The sequence below is a fragment of the Berghia stephanieae genome, chromosome 4 (genome assembly GCF_034508935.2).
Source record: "Berghia stephanieae isolate SIO BIC M18660-M18661 chromosome 4, UCSD_Bste_1.3, whole genome shotgun sequence".
NCBI lineage: Eukaryota > Metazoa > Mollusca > Gastropoda > Nudibranchia > Aeolidiidae > Berghia > Berghia stephanieae.
In genome coordinates, this window is record NC_088363.1 from 8,417,318 (window position 1) to 8,441,838 (window position 24,521).

The 24,521-nt window shown below is 37.3% G+C and overlaps 1 protein-coding gene across 3 annotated transcripts in view; it reads right to left on the reverse strand.

The window, feature by feature from the left end:
• The window catches only part of LOC144969983 (ATP-binding cassette sub-family C member 4-like), a 63,908-nt gene that overhangs the window by 39,233 nt on the left and 154 nt on the right, over window positions 1-24,521 (reverse strand). Inside the window, exons 1-4 of one of the 3 annotated variants that reach the window (XM_078909106.1) lie at window positions 24,456-24,510; window positions 16,827-17,311; window positions 2,307-2,417; window positions 755-872 (exon numbers count right to left, since the gene is read on the reverse strand). In XM_078909106.1, the coding sequence (XP_078765232.1) occupies window positions 755-872; window positions 2,307-2,417; window positions 16,827-16,963 (366 nt within the window). In that variant the 5' untranslated portion in view covers window positions 16,964-17,311; window positions 24,456-24,510. Of the gene's footprint in view, window positions 1-754; window positions 873-2,306; window positions 2,418-16,826; window positions 17,312-24,455; window positions 24,511-24,521 lie in introns of those variants that run through there. The other 2 variants (XM_078909105.1, XM_078909107.1) reach the window with 2 other exon arrangements.

Genomic DNA, 24,521 nt, shown 5'->3' on the forward strand with positions numbered 1-24,521 from the left:
CCTGGTCGAAGCATTTCTAAACTTAATCAGAAAATTCCTATCAAAAGGGAGTCCCGATAGCTCAGTTGATAGAGCACTCGCTTCACACGCAAAGGGACCAAGATCGATCCTGGATGCAGACGAGACTTTTCCTATCCCCTATCCACCAGCAGTAATGTGGGAAGCTGGTTCTGTCAGAATTGGCGGAAAGTACTTTGCGATAGACTAGCGTCCTATCGAAAGGATAGCAAGAGATTGCTATTGTCTGTTTCACGCAATAGAAACCGGGATAAACGCTATGGGCCTCATGGCTCTGAAGGACTACTTTTTATGTTCAAAAGTTAGATAACAATAGGACATTGAATGGAATAAACCAAGACGGATAACGTGGCTTTTCGGTTTTTCCAATTGGATTCAATAGTCTGATGTCACGTCGCCCAGCAACGGCGGCCATCGTGGTTCTAAACAAAGAATATCTGTACTTTTTATTCTTCATTCTTGCTAGAACTTTTACTGTGTCTTGTGGTCAGAATGTGTAAAAGTCAAAACATGATCAAATTTATTATGTTTATTTTCCTCTGGATACGCTTTTATGCTCGTCGGAGAAATATTTCATAAGGGGGCCGCCATTGTTCCGATAGTTTAGGGCCAGTTACTAAGTTACCATGCGTCATTACGAGGGAAGTGACGTTACGACTGTTGAAGTTTATAAAAAAAAAACACGATGAATGAAATACTAAAGGCAAATGAGAGATGTGAGAATGGCGTCGAATACCTCCATAAAGATGAGAAGGGTGAATGCCGCTATCTGTGATCTGTAACATCTCCACAAAGCTTTCGTCAGGCGGGGAGACCCACCGGTTTTAAAGCTGTATAATTCTTTCTCCCATTCCCTGAGAAAGATAAGACAATATGAAATGTAAGAAATATCCACATTCTAGTACTGTGTATTAAAAGAAATGAAGTGAGTACGAAAGTGCCAGAAAACAACAGAGAATAACAATTTCGCGGCGGGGATGGGAGTCGAACCCTCGACCTTACTGGTATGACAACTCCGCCTGGCCGGGGAGAGAGTGACTCTACTGTATGAGCTATCTACGATCCCAAAAGGATCGCTTCTAACTATGTATTATGCCTTTACAGTATTACCATATTCAATGCGCTTCATTTACAATGCTTCATCCCTCAATGTCCGTCTCAGTAGCCAAATGATGACGAATGTTTATAAGATGAGAAAATATTAAATAAAGGAAATATCCACATTCTTGTACTATGTATTATGTCTTTACAGTTTACCATGATCAATGCGCTTCATTTACAATGCTTCATCCCTCAATTTCCGCCTCAGAAGCCAAATAGTACCGAATGTTTATTTCATACAGAATACAAATTACTCATCGGGTGCCGTGTTGTGATTCTCACATTATCCATCACTTCCAATAACCAGGAATTACATTTACATCTGAGTCAAATGAGGCAATGTGTGCGATGCGTCCTACTCAAAGACACATTATGGCAAGGTTCAGACATTGTATTTCTAAAAATCAAGTCAAAAACCATGTTTGATGTTACTTCACTTTGTCACAAGACGAGACACTTTACAAACTCGGCCATCAGTACCTAGCTTTTTTCATTAACGTATTCATGTTATGCGTTTATTTTGTAACCTTAAACGTCTATAGATGCTGTGCGCTTGGCTAAGAAGTTCACAACATTGCCATCCGGAAATATAACGGACCAACACACAAAACTATGTGTAACCTTGAACGTTTATAATCTGGTTAATATAGTTAAGTGAGAATTACTCATAAACATGGATGGCAAAAAACAATAAATAAGACCTGACTCACGTGAACTTCGTTCTATCTATAAACGCTCAAGGATACACACAGTTTTGTGTGTTGGTCCGTTATATTTCCGTTGTGAATCTCTTAGCCAAGCGCACACCATCTACAAAAGGATGAAAATATCATCTCCCAAAACTAAGACTATATATTTGACTGCTTCTTCTTCTTCTTCTTCTTCTTCTTCTTCTTCTTCTTCTTCTTCTTCTTCTTCTTCTTCTTCTTCTTCTCTCTCTCTCTCTCTCTCTCTCTCCCCCCCCCTCTCTCTCTCTCCCCACACACATACACAAAGCCAAGGACTCCGGCAAGGGCCGGGACAAAGCCAAGCAACCCCGTTCCAAGACAAAGACAGAAAGTAACGAAGACAAAGCAAATGACCGTCTGCCCACCATGGAAGGTCAAAAGACTCTTTACGCGGGTTAGAGAGAACGTAGAACTCCATTTGTAAAATATAATTGTATTTGAAATAGACAAAATGTCAACCTAGCCAAGCTGTTGAAGAGTTTGACGGTTGAGTCCTGGGGTAAGACATCGTAGACATCTGCCTCGTCCAGGGTGTGATGGTAACCTCTCCAGAATATCCGACCTGTCCACCTGAGAAGTATGAAAAAGATAGAATTATTACGTTAAAAAGTTACAAGATCCGGAGCATGACTCACAATTTTGACACAAGTGATTGAATGAAGGCTGCCTCTATTCTCATCCCCCCCCCACCCCCCCCCCCCCCCGGCCGATTGGATTACCGAAAAAAACGTCGCCGGCTTTTTGCGATTTGTATTTGATTGATTTTTTTTAATTGTGCAACTTGTGTCAAGAAACGTAACAAATTACTGCATTACAACCTTTGGATTAAACATACAACAATTGTGGACTACTATTATTTATGAAGACTAGCATCCTAGACTAGGGGGATGAGAATAGTCACTTCGTTGAATGAAATGCAGGTTTCTGTTTTCGTGTGTTGCAATGCAATTCCCTCATTTGTGTGTCAAAAATATTGTGATAAATAGTCACAACCTGTAGGGCTGCTGCTTCAGATGACAGGCAAGTCCTGAAGACTGTCTTGGAATAAACCACCCTTTTTTTCGTTTCTCTTAATTGGAGTTTTAATTATTATTTTTTAAAAGTTTTGTTTCATTTTCTATTAGTTTGATAATATGTTCGGTTGTTTTGTTTGTTTTATATTTGTTTTGTATTTTGCTTTTGATTTTTATTTGATATGTTGGTTGTTTATTTACTTTTTTGATTTGTTTCTTTTAAATATTGCACACACATAGCATGCGCTCAAACGTACAGAGAGAGATAGATAGATAGATAGAGAGAGAGAGAGAGAGAGAGAGAGAGAGAGAGAGAGAAAGATATATATATATATATATATATATATATAGAGAGAGAGAGAGAGAGGGGGGGGGGGGGGAGAAAGGGATGGGGAGGGGGGAGGTCAGAGACAGAGAAGGTTCTCTGTATGATGGTTACATATATGTTTGTTCTTTATTTCGGTGATGACTGATTTAAAGACTATAATATATTACCAGTCCAAATAATAAGTCCAAAAAGTTAAACGGTGACAGCGTAAAGGGGAGCATGTTTTCACGGAAGACTGCTGCCTCGCTCGGTTGGGAGCGTGATGTTCGTCAGGTCACACCGAACCGTCAGCCAGTTACAAGGCGAAATAAATTTAACAAATGTGACAAAACCAAAATTGGGACATGGAATGTCAGGACCTGTGCCCAAAAAGGAAAACTAAACAACATTCTAAAAGAAATGAAACGGCTCCAAATAAATATTCTTGGCCGGGCAGAGATGAGATGGAAAGAGCAGGTACCATGTCAAAACAAGAAAACAACACGACATATAAGATCATATGGAGTGGTGGAACCTCTTTCCAAAAAGGAGTAGGGATGATCTTAGACCAATAATCAACCAAATTTTACAAAGGGCACGTAGCAATCTCAGACAGAGTTTTGTTGGTTAAGCTAAGAGGACCTGTAGTTGACACCAATATTATTCAAGTTTATGCACCAACAGAAGAGGCGACAGATGCAGATATGACAGAGTTTTACCATTCACTAGACAAAGCAAAACGAATGTGTAAATCACAAGAAGTCCTTATGGTAATGGGGGACCTAAATGCTAAGCTTGGCAGAGGCAGAGATGGTGACATAATCGGACCACATGGACTCGGAGACAGAAATGAACGAGGAAACATCTGGGCAGATTGGTGTAGAACAAATAAATTAATGATTTCAAACACCTGGTTTCAACAACACCCAAGAAGAACCTGGACATGGCAATCACCAGGGGACAGAGCAAGGAACCAGATAGACTTTATAGCAGTATCATCAAGATTCAGAAATGGCATATTAAATTGCAAAACCTACCTAGACAGTGACCATGTCCCAGTTGTTTGTACAGTAAGGATAAAGTTTAAAGCTATTCAGAGAACAGCTGGTAGAATAAAGAGGGATTACAGGTTATGCAAAGACAATGGCATACAAACAAAAATGAGAGAAGAATTTGAAAATGCACTCATGATACAAAGCCAAAGTGAACCTGATAATGAAAAATGTGAAAAACAATTTGATATATTCCAAAAGTGTGTCAAAGCAACTGCAGAAAAGCATTTACCAATAGGTCAAATAAACAGCAAAAAGGAATGGATGACAAATGAAATTCTAAACCTATTTGAAGAAAGACGAAAATGCAACAGAGGGTCTGCAGAATACCAAACATTGAACAACCACATTAAATCCAAATGCATCGAGGTACACGAGAACTATCTAGACTGGAAATGCTGCGAAATCGAAAGAGAATACAAACCCAACCCCCAACAAGCTCACCAAAGAATAAAAGAACTATCATGGAAAAGGAAAAGCAAAGCAGCAGGAAGTTGTATCCAAAACAAACAAGGGGAACTGCTATTTGAAGAACAACATATAGAAAGCCGATGGGTAGAATACATAGGCGAACTGTACAATGATCCAAATAGAAATGAACCACCATTGAAATTCAAAGAACCATTAAGCGGACCAAACATCACCAAAAGTGAAATTGAACATGCCATGGAACGAATGAGGGATGGTAAAGCAACAGGCCCTGATGAAATATCTGTAGAGGTATTAAAAAGCCTAGGAGATCTAGCAATTGATGAACTTCACATATTATTCAACAATATATACAACACTGGGAAAATTCCAGAAGATCTCTGTAACTCTATTTTCATAGCAATACCAAAGAAAGCAGGTGCAGTCAGATGCGAAAATTTTAGAACTATAAGTTTAATAAGCCACATCAACAAAATACTGTTGCGTATAATTATCAACAGGCTAAGGAATAAGATTAACCCCGAAATCGCAGAAGAACAATATGGATTCCAACCTGACAGAGGGACAAGGAACGCAATATACCTCCTCCGTGTTTTAAGTGAAAGAGCTATACAGGTTCAGACCCCACTATACCTCTGTTTTGTCGACTACAAAAAAGCTTTTGATAGAGTACGCCACGAAGAAATACTAAAACAACTGCACTCCATTGGCGCTGATGAGAAAGACCTCAGACTCATGCAAACATTATACTACACCCAGCAGGCATCTATCAAAATCGGAAACTCTACAGGAAATTCCATTCCTATTAAGAAAGGAGTCCGTCAAGGGTGTGTTGCCTCACCAGATCTGTTTAATCTATACCAAGAAACAATCATGAGGGGCATAACTAATATGGAGGGAATAAAAGTAGGAGGTCACAACATAAATAATATAAGATACGCAGACGATACGGTACTCATTGCAACATCAGAAATCCAACTTCAAAAGATTGTTGACAAAGTGGTAGTAGATTGTGAAGCCAAGGGAATGGAAGTGAATATCACCAAAACGGAATGCATGGTAATACAGAAAAACCCCGAAAACAACAACACCTGCAATATAACGATTCGCGGCGAGCAACTTACCAACGTAGAAAGTTTTAAATACCTAGGTTCAATAGTGACAACAGATGGAAGATGTAACCGAGACATACGAGCAAGAATAACTCAAGCCAAACAGGCCTTCATGGACCTGGGAAACATTTTGAAAAACAAACAGATGTCGTTCGGGATTAGATTCCGAGTCTTGAAGTGCTACGTGTGGCCAATCTTGTTATACGGATGCGAAAGCTGGACTACAAATGCAGAAACACAAAAGAACATTGAAGCTTTTGAAATGTGGTGCTTGAGAAGGATGCAGAGAATATCGTATACTGCACACAAAACGAACGAAGAAGTGCTAAAACAAACATACCAACAAAGGAAACTAATGCCCTTAATAGCGGATCGACAACTATCCTTTTTCGGACACATAGTAAGGAAAGATAAAAATGAATACCTGGCAAGTTGTGGAAAAATACCTGGTAAACGCGCCCGGGGGAGACAAAGAAAAACACTCATAGACCAACTGAAGGGCTTCACCAACCTAACAATCCAAGAGCTGTTTGAAAAAGCAAGAGACAGGGAGGAATGGAGAGAGATAATTCATGCAGTATCCGAAGCCTGGACCAGGCATGGAACCTAGAAGAAGAAGAAGAAGAAGAATATATTACCAGAAGATATACAATACAGGCTACATAAAATACTTTAAAAAACAAACATAAACAAACTAGTTGCTTGCTTCATCAAATATAAAAGTAATAGGTCTATGTGTAGCTAGAGTTGACCCCAACATGATATCTTTTTGAAATAATCAGCCACAGGTGGCAAGATAAGATGTTTTTGAGCTTTTATGTAGGGTAATATCCACTAAACTTTAAGACAAAATATTGAAGAGACAAAGAGGTGTTATGATGACCTTCCTACAAAAGTAAGAGCAGACAAATTTATGTTTGTCTGTTTTTGGTTTTCTTTTCCCCTCTTCTAATTTGGAGCCAAATATTTCTATTCATTACCACACATGAAAGAAAAGTTAAACTTTTCAAGGTAACTTAATCCTTTATTGGCTGGGTTTGACTTTACTCGAAATCAAATTGTTAATGGGCTCATTACTCATTATTGTAATATAGCCGATCGAAGTTGACGTCACTCAGGTCTTGTTATTTTTTGCACCCCGTTTATGAGTACATCCACTAACTGTATTAACCAGACTATATAAGTTCATGGTTACACATAGTTTGTGTGTTGGTCGTTTACTTCGGATGGCAATGTTATGACTTCCTCGCCAAGTGCATACTATCTATAGCTACTCTCAAACCAAACGCAAAATACTGTCCGTTACAACAATGTTAAATTAAGCCCATAAATGCATTTGGGTATCAGCTTTGTAAATACGTTCACGTCTGTATTACTATAACCTCGTGCGGCTATGCGGTCTTGTGGTATGATACTCGCTTTCGGTCGGAAGGTCCTGGGTTCGAACCTCGCTCGCTCGGCGCATAATTGAGTCCTTCCAAAAGGCTCTTTACTCACATTCTCTCATCGTACTCAGGTGTAAAAGGGGTACCTGGCAGTTGACAGCGTTGTCTCTGTCAGAGAAAAAAAAAAAGAACTAATATCGCCCAATGTTTCGTTCTACATGTTACGCATACTTGTTGCTGTTGGCCAGGGACCCCGTGTAAAGTGCTTAGAGCACGTTTAGTGGATATTACCCTACATAAAATCTCAGAAACATCTTATCTTGCCACCTGTGGCTGATTATTTCAAAACGATATCATGTTGGGGTCAATTCTAGCTACACATATTTGCAGGTCTGATATCCGATCGATCATAAATCTTATGGGCTTGATGTAACTTCATGTTGTCATGAAGTAAATATTGCGTTGATTTGAGATATAATATTTCCAATATAAAAAAATGAGCGCATAAAAGTTTGGGTGATCAGATCTGCAAATTGGTTCACATTGGGTCAACCAGATGTTCACATTCCTCCCCTCCCCTCTCCAATGATGTTAAAGCTAAGATTATGGCCCGAACTTTGGGATTTTTAGTTTTTGTCAATCTATAAATCAATATAGATAGTATGGCTTGGGTAAGAAACTCACAACCTTGCCACCCGGAAGTATAACGGACCAACACACAAAACTATGTGTAACCTTGTACGTTTATAGCCTGGTTGATACAGTTTAGTGAGAATTACTCATAAACGTTGGTGGAAAAAAACAATAACAAAGACTCGATTGACGTCAACTTCATACTATCTATATTCATCACTTTCAATAAAACAGAGTATTATTCTTAACCCAAGCTTCGTCGTGTTGACTAAGTAGTCAGACATTTGGCACCTAAACCATTATGCCATAGCCATGTATTCTATCGCACTTTCAATAAATAGATAAATAAATAAATAAATAAATCAATATTTAAATAAATAAATGAATGAATAAATAAATAAATAAAACAAATCAGAATAAAAAGCACATAAAAATATACGTAAGCGAAGTCCCAGGTTTGAAATTTTGTGTAAAGATGAGGGTCAATTTAATCGATTGATATTTGTTTGAAGTAAGAACTTTCTGGCCAGCACCTTAAATTCGTGCTGTTTTTGTGGGGTTTTTGTGTGTGTGTGTGGGGGGGGGGGGGTGTGGGTGTGTTTCTTTTTTTGTTTGTTTGTTTGTTTTTTTGTTGTTGTTGTGGTTTTGTTTCGTTTGTTGTTATTATTGTTTTTTTTGTGGTGTATTTAAACAATGGGGGGTTAGAGTAAGTTTTTTTTTAAATGGGGAGAGAGGGGTTTTGGGGTTGTATTTATTTCCTTTTTTGTTTTTTTTCTTCTATTGCCTTTTTTGTTTTAGTTGGGGTTTTTTTGGAGGTTTTGTGTGTGTGTGTGTGGGGGGGGGGGGGGGGTTGGGGGGGGGGGAGCTTAGGGTAATTTTAACGGATTAATATTTAAAGCCTGCTGCCTTACCAAAATGGAGAATTAAAAAAAAATTATATGAAAGTGTTGCAGTGAAGTTATAAACAGAATAAAAAAATAATAGACAAAAACGGTTATTTTTTTCCAAGAAATCCACTTCGCAGTTAAGGGGTTAACAAGTGGCCACGCTTGAAACGGTGTGTTTGAAGAGAGGTATGAATTATGTTGTTGACTGAAGACGAGACTGGGCGATCACAGGGTGTAAATAGCTGTCTGTGGTATTTTAATCCTTCGGCAAGCGAGTCTTGTCTGACTAGCAAACTCTGGCCAAACATTTTTATTTCATTTTGGTCAGAAAATTTTGGGTTTTTATTAACTTAAAATATCAACCATTTCATTTTTGATCCTATCGAAGGAAGTCAAAGCTTTAAGAATTTTTAAGTTTGAGAAGTTTGGACAATTTGTAACCCGCAGTCTCAAAACGGTATAATGTCTGGATGAATGGGACATATAAAAGTGAAAGAATAAAAACTTCAGCTTTTATATACCGCAAGATCCACTAAACAAGCTCAAAGCCCTTTACAAAGGAACCCTGACCAACAGCAACATGTAACATTTAGAACGAGACATGGCGCCTGTTAAGCGATTTTTTCCCCGGTAGAAGCAACGCTGTTAACGGCCAGGTACTCATTTTACACCAGAGGACGGTGAGAGAATCTGAGTAAAGATTCTTTTCCAAGGACTCAACTATGCGCCGAGCGAGACTCAATCCCAGGACCTTCCGATCCAAAAGCAAATGTCTTACCACTAGACCACATAGCCGCGCAAAATCTAGAAAGTAAAATGTTATTTATCTGAGTATTTAACCTTGCCAATCGGTTAATTTTTAAGTTTTAAGTTATGACAAATTAAACTATGCCAAGGCATCATTGGATATCGTCGCCTCGGCATTTCATGAAGGAATATATAAAATTGTAAAAATTGAGCTTTTATAGATAGTTCGAAGATGACGTCACTCAGGTCTTTGTTATTGTTTTTTGCCATCCACGTTTATGAGTAATGCTCACTGAACTGTATTACCCCGACTATAAACGTTCATGGATACACACAGTTTTGTGTGTTGGTCCGTTATACTTCCAGATGGCAATGTTATGAGCTTCTTAGCCAAGCGCATACTATCAATATCACGCAATATCCACTAAACGTGCTCAAAGCGCTTTACAAGGGATTCTTGGCCAACAGCAACGCTTAACATGTAGGACGAGACATGACGCCTGTTAGATATAGATAATCCATCAAACAATATATCTGATGTCAACAGGAATCACCCATGATTGTCCAAGTGACCAATTGGTGGTTAATACCAAGAAAAAAAATCGAACATGCCGGGCCACAGTGCAAAGTCTTATCAACTCGGCCACTTTCAGCATCTAAGTCAACATGACATAACATATTTTAGAGTTTATACCGGTTTATATAGCGTAAAACGTACAATAGCAATTTCTTAATGCCCTTTGGATAGGACGCTAGTCTATAGTAAGGTACTTTCCACCGGATGTAACATGAAATTCCATTTAGCGATTTGAAACGGAACAATCAACAAAACAAGAAACTCAGCATTTAATTTTGAAATCCCCTTCTCAAGAACGAACCATCATCTCTACTCTTTCTTCCCCTCCACCATCCGACTTTGGAACTCCCTACCAACCACTTGTAAACAAGCCCTTTCGACTGATGAATCGCTCCCTGCTTCCCATTAAAACCCCCTGTTACTGAAAAGACGGCCATATAATTTTCAGTCTGAAGCTTTGGCCTCAAGAATGAAGAAGAAGAAGAAAAATAAGAAGAAGAAGAAGAAGAAGAAGAAGAAGAAGAAGAAGAAGAAGAAGAAGAAGAAGAAGAACAGACCCAGCTACCCAATCGTTTCTGGGTGGACGGGAGATGAGGTCAGAAAATAAAATCCCGACTTCACCCGGGATCAAAGTCGGTGACTTTGTGTGGGAAGCGGGTGCTCTACCAACTGAGCTATGGGGACCACTGTTTCGAGGTGGTAGGCCATAAATATGAATATTTATATAATATGGGGGCGAAGTGGCCGGGTGGTTAAGGCATTGCACTGTGACCCGGAAGGTCCCGGGTTCGAGCCCCGTTACAGGCACTTTGGCTCCCCCCCCCCTCCTGAGCAAGATTACTAACCCCCAGTTTGCTCACTTGGACAACATGGGTGGTTCCTGTTGACATCAGACATCTTGTTTGATGAATTATCTATATTCCTTCGTGGAATGCCGAGGTGACGATATCTTACGATTTTTTAATATAATGATAGATCTATCATAAAAATCTGAAAAAGTGTAGATGAAACACTGCCTGACAAAGCAGAAATAAAAACAAAAGAATAAGAAACATGTCATCTCCAAAAAGGAAAGCCAATATATTCAAGATGTTTATCTAACACCCGTGCCTTCTCCCATATTATTTGTTACGTTCATACTTCCGCATTTTAAACAAATTCGTCATTCGTGTATTAATTTGCCCATTGAAATGGTGAAAAAGGGACGGGTAGAAAGAGGGGGATGAATGGAAAGATGAAAAGCAGAATGCGCGGAGGAGGAAGAAGAGGAGGAGGAGGAGGAGGAGTAAGAAGAAGAAGAAGAAGAAGACGAAGAAGAAGAAGAAGAAGAAGAAGAAGAAGAAGAAGAAGAAGAAGAAGAAGAAGAAGAAGAAGAAGAAGAAGAAGAAGAAGAAGAAGAAGAAGAAGAAGAATATGAGGAGGAGGAGGAGGGGGAGGAGGAGGAAAATGAAGAAGATGAAGAAGAAGAGGAGGAGGAGGAGGAAGAACAGGAGGAGGAAAATGAAGAAGAAGAAGAAGAAACAGATAAAGAAAACAAAAACATAAAACGACATCATCATCATCATCAACAACAACAACAACAACAACAACAACAACAACAGCCGATTCAACAAAAACGCCACCATCAACAGCGACAACAGAAAACTATTTTGAGGAAAAACAAATTTGAATCCAGACTTGATTTCTATTTTGACAGCAACTTGTCTACCGATGACGTATCAGAAAGATAAAAGATAAGGGAAAATGAAAGTAAAATAGATATAGATTAAAACTGAAAGGGGGTACCGGGGGGGGGGGGGGGGGGTGGCAAATAATAAATGATATCAACTGCCATAAGATTGTCTCTATCGGAAACCTGCGAGACACTTAACAGGAAATAGGAGTGATAAGTCATGTATTAGATTCATTATCCTGTTGTATTTTTAGATAAAAAGCCTTGTTAAACCAGTTAACTGCCGTACTCTGGAAAAACTCGTATTTAAAAGTTTGGCCAGAAAACTCTTCCTTCAAATATCGACCGATTTAAATGACCCTCATCTTGGTAAAAACTCTCAAACCTGTGACTTCGGCGAAGTCTTCCTTAAAGTCCCAGGTTTGAGAGTTTTTTTTTGCCAAGATGAGGGTCATTTAAATCGAACGAAACTTAAAGGACGAGTTTTCTGGCCAAATTGTTAAATACAATTTAATTTGTTAAAATGTCTTATCAAAATAATAATGTGACGCGTCATAAAGGAGAAAACATCCTGAAATTATCTATAAATATCACAGTGAAAAAGTTGGGGAGCTGGCAATGGTTAGCCAAATGATAAATATCTTTAAATTGTAATATCTATATCGCCTAACAGGCGTCATGTCTCGTCCTATACGTGCCATTTTAATTTTTATTTTTTGAATATAAGCTGCATGTTATTATCGCCATTCAAACATATAAACTTTACCATAATATCATATAATTAGAATTGGAGGCTATCAATATAGATTTTTAGCATCCAAATCACCACCAGACATTATATATTTATATTAGAAGTGACAAGTGGCGTTAACTACAAGGAGGGAAAATCCAGTCAAGTTAATTCTCTCCTTACCAGCCATTTTCAGGATTTTCCCCAAAACTTCACACCCAACTAACACAAAAATATAACTTTTATCACTCAGACACAATGGCAGTAAAGTTCTTGCGATACATAATTTCTTTAGCAAAACATGCTGTTCATTTTCTTTCAATTTTATGATGTACAAAAGAAAATTGAATAAGAAAAATGTTGATTGTATAGTAACGAATGTGACGAATTTCCTTTAGTTGGTAAGGAGAGGGTTAAGTTACAAATAAACTTTCTTTATCTAAAAATACTCTTTAGTTATTTCGCCACCGTACTCTAGAAAAACATTCATAAAAAAATTTGGTCAGAAATCTGGTTCTTCATAAATAGACGGATTTAAATTCCCCTCATCTTGGCAACAGCAACAAACAAACAAAAACAACTCTCAAACCTAGGACATCTCGAGTCCCAGGTTTGAGAGTATTTTTTGCTAAGATGAGGTTCATTTAAATCGATCGATATTTGGAAGACGAGTTTTCTGGCCAAATTTTTTAAATACGAGTTTTTCTTTTTAAAGCAGTTAATTGGTTAAACAACCAGGACAGGTGGAGAAAACCAACCTTTACCTGTTTTTGATAAACAAATATTTTCCTTTCTGTCTGGGTAAGTCAGATAACTTGACTTAATCCCACCAGTGACCGTGTTAAACTTTTAAATAAAGAAAATTGGTTGTCGCCCAGCCCCAGATTTCCCAACGTTAAACGTGACTTGCTGACTAACAGGTAGTTAGAAAAGTCTTGTTACTGTAAATGGAGACCTTTGAAAAAAAAAAAAAAGAAACTGTTCGATATAAAACAAATATTGATAGGACAAATTTCGGCCAAGTATTTGAACTGATTCGATTTAAGTCATATGTGACAAACTCTCTCTATATGGTATCAAATTGATGTCAACCAAATGCTGGAAACTGGAAACTGATGTTTAAAAATAAAATAAATAAAATTCCCTTAATTCGTCCCGAAGGGGAAATGTGTCTTTAGGATCTATTCCAAGGGAAGACTGGAATAACCTAGGGGTCCGCCGCAGTGCAGCGCCGCAAATGGCGATGTTACTTGCTTAAGGCCACACAGTGCAGCGGCGGGTGATCGAACTAGGTACCTTTCGGGTACGAAGCAGAGACCGTACCGCTGAGCCACGCTGCCCCAAGCCTCTTAACCTCTTAACTGTCGTACTCTGGACAGTCGCGTAAATTTTGGCCAGAATACTCGTCCTTCAAGAATCGATCGATTTAAATGACCCTCATCTTGGCAAAAGCTCTCAAATCTGGCTCTTTATTAAAGACCTCGCGAGGTTAACAAGTTTGAGGGTTTTTGCCAAAGTTGAGGGTCATTCAGAACGATCGATATAATTTGAAGGACGAGTTGTTGTTTTTTTGGCCAAATTTTTAAATCTTGTTTTTCTGGAGTAAACTGTTTAATCGAGATTGGGATCAGTGTTGTCATCTTTACGACAAAGGGTCGCATCTCGTTAATTGGGTCATCTTGAGCGGATGACGCTGTGTACTCTTGAGTCGAGCGCGTATTTTTCTATCTGGGTTGAGTGACACTAAATCGATAAATAAATGTTTTAATACAAAGATATGATATACAACTCGATAGATTAAAGCTATAGGTACTGCCGTTTTACTGAAGACCACAGTATGTGCTATTTGGTTACCATTGCATTTACTGTGTGTGTGTGTTGTTTTTTTTTTTTTTTAAACAACGGCAGTATAGATAGAATGCGCTTGGCCAAGGAGTTCACAACATTGCCATCCGGAAGTATAACGGACCAACACACAAACTCTGTGTAACCATGAACTTTTATAGTCTGGTTAATACAGTTTAGTGAGAACAACTCACAAAGGCCTGAGTGACGTCATCTGCATACTATCTATAGGGATAGGTGGTTCGGGGTTGTTGCGTGTTCTTTTGTTCCTGTTTGTTTGTTGTTTGTTTTTGTTATTTTTGTTTGTTATTTGGGGGGAGGGTTGTTTTTCTTTTCTTTTTCTTTTCTTTTTTTTTTCTTTTTGCCTTGTTGTAAAATTCATTGTGTTGGTTTGTTTTGTTTGTTTGTTTTTTTGTTACCGAAAAGCGACTTTTTGTCTTAAGATCGGAGATTTGAAAACATCGGGGCGAATGAATATTTTTTATCTCACTGCGAAAATTGCAAGATTCGTAGTAATTCTGATGAAATAGAATTTTGATTGGAATTAATTGTAACATTGATCACCCTTTGGATAGGACGCTAGTAAATTGAAATTGAAATACTTTCCGCCAGATCTTACATATCCAACTACTCAATACAAACACTGTGACAAATCAGGGAGAAGATAATTGAGCTATCGGGACCCCGTGTCCATCCTGCTGTCATATATGTGTCAGTGCATGACATAATCAGTCGTAGGGTGAATTTTTTTTTGGACTTGTATTTTACTTGCATTTTCTGAAAGAATATCCTCACCAGATTATTTTAATCTTTATTTGAAGTAAATCGGGTTATTTTTCATGAAGTTATGGTCAGATGTATTGGAAAGATATCCAGCAACTTTTCTCAAATTTCATACTTTTTCAACTTGACTAGCTGTATATAAAATATTTATCTTGAAGTGAAATTAAGCTTTGATATTTCCCGAAGATGTACAAAAAGGGTTGATTTAATCATTTATGACAAGAACTCATTTTGGATTTTATTTTTAATTGACCTTCTCACTTAGCTTGGCAATATCTCGGTTCAAACCTTTTCACCGTCCGACTGATTATACCATTCACTGTAACATATTATGGGAGTAACGAAATTGATGTCACTCAGCTGTTTGTTTTCACCAAATTTCAAATCAATAACACGATATAAACATTCAAGGTTACACAAAGTGTGTGTTGGTACATTATTATATCTGGCTGGTGGATGTTGTGAGCTTTTTGACTGAACGCATAGCATCAATATATGGTGGTATCTGTTTGTTTATTTGTTTGTTATTGTTGTATTGCAACCATAGCTTCTCTCTAGAAAGCTATGGTTCCGATCCAAAGAAATCACACACACACACACACACACACACAAACACACACACACACACACACACACGCACAAACAATTAGAATTAGCAATGCTTTAATAAATTAAGTGAAATTGAAATGATTTTGTTATGCGTCATCGATCCTATTATTCCTGGCTAAACGGTGCGTAATTCAACAAATTTCTTTAACAATAGAACAGTGAAAGGTGTTGTCAAGAATGGAAACGAAATAAGAAATAAAGTAAAAAAGGTTTTGAATAAAATGATATGTCAAAGCAACCTTTTGAAATCCTCACTCTGTCATAGTTCATTGATTATCTACAATAATACTGCTGTATTCTAGAAAAACCCATATTTGAAAATTTGGCCATAAAACTCGTCCTTCAAATATCGATCGATTTAAATGACCCTCATCTTGGCAAAATAACTATCAAACCTGGGACTTCGCGAAGTCCCAGGTTTGAGAGTTTTTGCCAAGATGAGGGTCATTTAAATCGATCGATATTTGAAGGACGAGTTTTCTGGCCAAATTTTCAAATATGTTTTTTTCCAGAGTACGGTAGAATAGTGTACGCTGACTTGATTGCTCTTTGGAGCGACAGTTTCATTTCACATAATAAAAGCCAAGAGTCTTTTCATGACCACGCCCGATTTTTTTTTATCAAGATTAAACTGTGACCAAGACAATAATCAGACACAAAAAAAAAAAAAAAAAAAAAAAAAAAAAATTCTCTATTTTTGAGCTAGATGTACGTCTCGTCTCTGGTTAGAGCCCGCTGTGAGCTGCATAAAATTGAGTACTTTGCTCACATTATTCTTTGCATTCTTTGGTGTAAACGATAATAATAATAATAATAATAATAATAATAATAATAATAATAATAATAATAATAATAATAATAATAATAATAATAATGATAATAAATAATAATAATGATATAATAATAATAATAATAATAATAATATAATAATAATAATAAGAAAAGAGAGAGAGAGAGAGAGAGAGAGAGAGAGAGAGAGAGAGAGATAGAGTCAATGAGAGACAGGGAGAGAGCAAGAGAGAGAGAGAAAGAGAGATAGAGAGAGAAAGAGAAAGAGAGAGAGAGAGAGAGAGAGAGAGAAAGAGAGAGAGAGAGAGAGAGAAAGAGAGAGAGAGAGAGAGAGAGAGAGAGAGAGAGAGAGAGAGAGAGAGATTATAGATAGAGAATAACAGAATGTACAAAGGGGAAAAAAACTCACCAGAATCCTGGTATCCCATGATTCCTGTTCCCGCCATAATATTTCCGAGATCGTGACGTCACACCAGGGTTGTTCTTTCGAGGCTTCACAGACAGTTTCACTTCACTTGTGACGTAGCTTAATTCAGACTCCGTCATTCTGAACTCCCTTGCTCATTCAAGACCGCGTCAACAATGGGAATTATCTATAATAATATCCCCTATAGTCTATATTCTCCCTTTCTTTCAATCGAGCCATTATCATTAGTCACATAATATATTGTTTCGGATCAAACATTTGTGTTCTTTTTACAACCATAAACAACCTCCCTTGTTTTATCAGAAATGTAAACAAGTTCAGAGGTCAAGCGAAATTAACCAACAATAATTGCGGTTTTTTGTTTGTTTTGTTTTCTTTCTCTCTTTTTTTTTTTTGGGGGGGGGGGGGGGATTTTGCTCGATCACTGTCCTTGCTCGAATTTTGTGACAAGGCAAGTCACACAAATCCTAATAATAATAATAATAATAATAATAATAATAATAATAATAATAATAATAATAATAATAATAATAATAATAATAATACTTAACCACATAATATAATCCAGAAATTGTCCAAACACTCCTCTTACGTCGAATTTGAATGCAATCACATTCGTTACTCACTTTAATCTAGAAATAAAAACATGTATTTAAAATTTTGGTCATAAAACTCGTCATCCAAATATCAATTGATTATTAAAATGACCCTTGTCTTGATAAAAACTCTCAAATCTGGGAATTTATCAAAGTCCAAAGATTCAGAATTGTTTTTTTGACAAGATGAGGGTCATTTTCATTTTAATCAATCGATAGTTGAAGGACGAGTTTTCTGGACAAAATTTTAAATAAGTGAATTTCCGGAATACGGCATTAAAGTTTTTATCATGTTTGATATTTACGGAGGTAGGTATAAACTTTGATCATCACTTCTGTGAAGTCTCAGGTTTAAGAGTTTTTTTTTTAAATACCAAGATGAGTGTCATTTTAATCGGTTGATATTTGAAAGACGAGTTTTTCTAGCCCAAATTTTAAATACGTGTTTTGTTTTTGTTCAGAGTGGGGTAAAACTGGTTACATCATTTGTATAATCCGTAGACGATACCCCATTCCTTCGGGGTGAAGCAGGGATGGAAAGTCACGCTCAAACATTATTCAAACAACGTTGAACAAACAGTAAAAGGACTAGATAATATTATACTCTATGTTAGTGTGGAAGCCCTACTCTGAAAGTATAAAGGTAAAAATATGGGTTTGGTGAAGATTTAAATAGTGCAAGAAATAGCATTAAAAAATTATACTAAAACAGAAAAAATGAGCATTCGTGTGGCTGAATACCCAGTAAACATTCTTTTAACGATTACAAAGTGCCCCTAGCCAACAGCAACACTTAACATGTAGGACGATACATTACCCCTGGGAGGAGATATTATAACAGTTTGTTTTATTTTCCGACAGAGACCAGATACTCATTTCACACCCGAGTACAGTGAGAGAATGTGAATAAAGAGACATTTTCCAAGGACTCAACAACTATACACCACTCAGAGTGGAACTCGAACTAACCCTGAACCTTCCAGTCCGAAGGCAGCAGCGTCTAAAGGAGTTCACACTACTCTGTAATGACGATCTATCCATGGCGCAAACTCATTACCGGGGGGAGGGGGTGAGGGGGGGGGGAGAAGAGGGGTTGTAAGATTAATGGTGAGTATTTTTTATTAAACGCGTACAATCAATACACACACACACACACACACACACACACACACACACACACGCTAATACATACATCCAAACGAAAAAAAAAGGACCTGGATAAGGACAAAAGACCCCCGTGCTTGTAAGATTAATCTAGCGGGCAGAACTGGTGAGTATTTTTTATTAAACGCGTACAATCAATACACACACACACACACACAAACACACACACACACACACACACACACACGCTAATACATACATCCAAAGGCAAAAAAAAATGACCGGGATAAGGACAAAAGACCCCCGTGCTTGTATTAGCAATTATCTCCATATCTAATCTCATCGATACTTGGGTCCAGCGATCTTGGAGGCCTTTCACCCCCCCCCCCTCCCTCCACCCCCTCCACCCATTGTATTCCAAGATATTCTAGATCTAATAGGTCCATTTATTCCACACCATTCGGCGCCAATCACCCAACCGTACACAAGGACACCGGCTATGCGTGGTAAACCCACCCAATCTAAAATCACACGGATACAAATAATAATTTGTTGTTTTGATCTTCATCAAAGCGTTTTCTTTTAACCCTCTCCGTACCACCTATTGGAAATTCGTCATATTTGTTACGATGCAGCCGTCACTTTTCTCATACAGATTTCATTTTTTATTTTGCTATAGCTATAAAAACTTGACATTTTGTAATAGAGTTCATATTGTCCAACAATAGTATGTATAGAATGTATTTGTTGCTTTTCTGTTTGAGTAAGAAATGTCTGTTTTGTGTTGGGTGGGTGTGAAGCTTTGGGGGAAATTCTGAAATTGCCTGGTAGGGAAAGGGTTAACCTATCTGTTGTACTCTGGAAAGAAACGTATTTAAAATTTTGGCCAGAAAACCTATCCTTCAAATATCGATCGATTAAAATGACTTTCGTATTGACAAAAAACTCTCAAACCTGGGAGTTTATTAAAGACCTCGAAAGGTCCCAGGTTTGATAGTTTTTGTTAAGATGAGGGTCAATTTAATCGATCGATATATGAAGGACGAGTTTTTCTGGCCAAATTTATTAAATACGTGTTTTTCCAGTGTACGGTAGTTAACTGTATAAAAGATAGAATGAAATGTAACAGCTTTGGTTGAAAGCGAAACTCATAGGTCGAAAGTATTGGACTTATAAAAGATTGTATTATAATTCCCTTTCATCTGCTATTAATAAACATAGGAATTAAAGATTATATTCTTCTGTATGAATCTGTTGAGCGTGTTTCATTCTTGAATAATCGTTCATCCCTGGGGTTTTGTGAAGTCTATTCAAGTAATTATTTTCTTTTTTAAAAAAAGAAAAGAAGAAAGGAGAAGAAGAAGAAGAAGAGGAGAAGAAGAAGAAGAAGAAAAGGAGGAGGAGGAGGAGGAGGAGGAGGAGGAGGAGGTGGGGGAGTAGAAGTAGAAAAGAAGTAGTAGTAGTAGTAGTAGTAGTAGTATAGTAGTAGTAGTAGTAGTAGTAGTAGTAGTAGTAGTAGTAGTAGTAGAAGAAGAAGAAGAAGAAGAAGAAGAAGAAGAAGAAGAAGAAGAAGAAGAAGAAGAAGAAGAAGAAGAAGAAGAAGAAGAAGAAGAAGAAGAAGAAGAAGAAGAACAACAACAACAACAACAAACAGCAACAACAACAACAAAAATAAAAACAGCAGCAACAACAAACAACAACATACAACAACATCAATAACAGCAAAACATCAACAATAACAAACAATAACAACAAGAAGAGGGTTTGAGAATTTTTGACAAAGCGAGTCATTTTGAGCGGGCGATATATGAAGAACAAAAATTCTCGCCAAAAAAAAAAAAAAAAAAAAAATCCAAAAAATGAATGTGTTTTTTTTTTTCAAAGAAAGACAGTCTATAATTACATCGTAAACGCATTTTAATTTTTATTCCATACAGAATGAACGGTGCGCCTGCCGCTCAACTCCTTTGGTTCTATAAATAAACCCGAATTTATTACTCTCTGTCGTGGTGTTTAGCTATCGGTTATCTAATAAACTGACACAAGATACCTGCAAAAGTCGTAGAGATGATATAAATTGTGGCTATGATAACGATAAAACTCTCTCTCTCTCTCTCTCTCTCTCTCTCTCTCTCTCTCTCTCTCTCTCTTTCTATCTATAATCTCGATTTGTCCATCTACCTATGTATCTATATCTATCTCTCTATCTTCTCTATCTATCTATCTATCTATCTATCTATCTATCTATCTATCTATCTATCTATCTATCTATCTATCTATCTATCTATCTATCTATCTATCTATCTATCTATCATTCTATATATCTCTCTTCAAAGGTTTCCTATCTGCGCCCCCCCCCCCCTTCTCTCTCTCTCTCTCTCTCCCTCTCTCTCTTTCACTCTCTCTAACTCTCTACCTCCCTAGCGCCCCCCCCCCTTTCCCTAATCTCACTCTCTCTCTCTCTCTCTCTCTCTCTCTCTCTCTCTCTCTCTCTCTCTCTATCTGTGTCTCTCTTTAGCCCAACTTCATCTATAAGGAAGCATTGATGAACCCACTTAAAAGGATAACAGGTAAGTTTATAAGTTATTATCGAAAGTTTCTGCACAGTTTACACGTTCCTGTTTACCTTCCTTGGACAAACGCAGGTGTGTTTGAGTTTGTAAACCAGTGCAATTAAGGAATGATGGGCCGTATTGCATCACGGTTGAAGTACTGCAGAGTGCTCGGTGTATGGCAATTTATAAATGCTAGCTTTGGGTAAATACTCGCACACACAAAACGATGTGTGCACTTGTACTGGAGAGTGCTTCGGTTGGTATGGGCAATCTTAAATGATGCTTGCATTGGGTAAAATACGCACACAAACATGTGTGACCACTGTATGAAGGTCGTTGGTTGGGCAATCTTATAAATGATGTTATGCGTTTGGGTAAAATACTCGCAACACACAAAACGATGTGTGACCACTTGTTGTACTGGCAGAGTGCTCGGTTGGTATGGGCAATCTTATAAATGATGTTATGCGTTTGGGTAAAATACTCGCAACTTCCGGATGTAATGAACAAACACACAATAACTATATGTGACCACTGGTTGTACTGGCAGAGTGTTCTGATGGTATGGGGAATCTTATAAATGATGCTATGCGTTTGGGTAAAATACTCGCAATATTCGGATGTAACACACAACCCACACTCAAAACTATGTGTGACCACTGGTTGTACTGCATTGGCAGAGTGTTCGGATGGAAAGGGCAATCTTATGAATGATGCTATGCGTTTGGGTAAAATACTCGCAACATCCGGATGTAACACGCACACAACCAACACACACACAAAAAAAACAAAAACAATTGTGACCTGAAACGGTTATACTTAAATGGATATAATTTAATGAGAACTAATCATAGAAAAGGAATCCCCAAAACAACATGGCGCCGCAGAATGGTCGAGAGGGACAGATAAAGGATGTTGGCATTTTATACTCCTAGCATGCAGCAAGCAAGAACGAAAACAAGAGACTGAAGCAAATGGAGGGAAACTGTTCTAGGCCCTATTCGCCTCCTGGTGCTGAGAGAATTAAGTATGGTACGGTAATATATAATCATGAAAATGATTGTCCAAAAAAAAAAAAAAATAAAACAAACAAAACAACAACAAACAACAACAAGATGATGAAGTTGCCTGTGTATGACACTCGTTTTAGATTGAAAGGTCGGTTCGGCCTTCTGCGCATAGTTGACCTTAAAACGGCTATTTATCACATCTCTCACGTTCATGTTAAACAGAGTAATTGGCCGTTATAGTGTGTCTTTTGGGAAAAAATTGTAAAATCGCCTAACAGGGTCATTTCCCATCTACAGCTATGGTTGCTGTTCGTCGCGCTTTGACACGTTTAGTGGATATTGTCTATAAAACAGCTCAAAATTTTACTAAAGTGACGTCACCTTCTTCTATCTATATTTAGTTACTACCGGTCTTTACAAGGTATGGTGTAGGGGCGACCATATTCCAAAATTTGAAACAAATTTAAAACGGAAAAAAATATACAAAATTTGGAACCAAGAATGTAATTTGAGGCATTATATTATCGAGGTGGTCTATGTGGTCTTGTGGTATGACACTCGCTTTCAGATGGAAGGTCCTGGGTTCGAGCCTCACGCGGCGCACAGTTGAGTCCTTGAAAAAGCTCTTTACTCACATTTCTCCACCGTCCTCAGTGTAAATGAATAACGCAGATAACAGCGTTTTCTGTCCCGAAAAAAAATTGTAATATCGCCTAAAGGCTATATTCGTCTAATGTTAAAGTTGCTGTTGGCCAGGCACCCCTTGTAAGCGCTCTGAGCACGTTTAAGGGATGGCTACATTTATTTATTAATTATTAATTATAATTTTCTGACCTAGTTATTAGTGTCTCAAACTACCTATACTTGAATTCAAAATTTTGTAATTATAGCCGTTTTAAATTTTGTTTCAAATTTTATTATGTAGTACATCCCTATATGATACCTTGTAAAGGTCGGTGGTTATATTTTATAGATGGAACGAAGTTGATGTCCCTTAGCTTTTTGTTTTTTTTTTTGTTTTTTTTGGTATATTTCTTTTCTTTTTAGACAGCTTTGAGCACGTATAGTGGATATTGCGCTATATAAAAAGCTCGATTAAAATTTATAATTTACATTGTTTGTTATTGATCTTCTCTTTACAGATTGATGGCATTTTCTTTTCCAGTCTAACTCTGGTCGTCAATAAAGATTATCCATCCTCGCGGTCTTTTACATCCCGTAATCTTAAGAATCTGCCTATACCTCCTGCTACTAAAAATAGTTATACCACGTTATGATTCAATAATATGTAACCTATTTATTATTAGTCCTCCAAAGGACTTGTTACATACACACTTCCCAAGAGTTTGGAACCAGAAGAGTAGAAGGTGTGACGTCACGACTTTTCTGCCCTATTATCTAAAATTTTCTCCATAAAACAACAGTAGGTATTTAACATAGAAATACGCTTAATTTGAATCTATTTTAATAGTATTCTACATGATGACCTAACCTTATACCTACGTGAAAATCAAACATGGAAGTTTATAATTGTTATGGATAATAAAAGTTATGATGTCGTACTCTGTAAACACACGTATATTTCAAAAATTTTCATTCGATCCAAGATACTTAACTCAGTCCTTCAAAATATCTGATCGTATTAAAAATTGTAACTCTCATTCTGGGCTAAATCAACTCATTCATCAAACATGGGACCTTGCGGAAGTCCCAGGTTTGAGCGCTTTAGTCAAGATGAAAGTCAAATTGAATTGATCGGTTTTTGAAGGACGAGTTTTCTGGCCGAAAGTTTAAATACGTGTTGATGTTTTATTTTCATGAGAGAGTCAATATAGTGATGACTTTTCACATCGTAAAAATCGTTTGTATTATCATTAAAGTCCCGCCTACTATTTATTTTCAATACGTAGAATTACGGCATTTTGACTACAATTTCAGAATTTCATGAGCATCTCTAAGTCACTAAAACTTATTAATTGAAAATGAAAGTTGAATCAAGACTACATGATTTTAAGGACTTCGCCGAAGTCCCGGATTTGCGAGGTTTTTTTTTGTTGTTGCCAAGATGAGAGTCATTTAAATCGATCGATATTTGAAGGACGAGTTTTCTAGCCAAAATTTTTAAAAATATGGGTTTTTCAAGAGTACGGCAGTATGGGTTCGTTGCTGTAATGGAAATACTCTCAAACCAACAACAACAATAACAACAACAACAACAACAACAAAATATTGTCCATTATAACAATGTTAAATCTGGCCCATAATTGCGTTCGGTTATCAGACCTGCTTATAATATTATTATTATGCGCAAGTAGATAAAAAAAAAAAAACACATAAACAAATCACTCGAACCTAACTACGTAAACACACTTCCATTAGAACCAATCACAACAACAAAATCAATTACTCAAC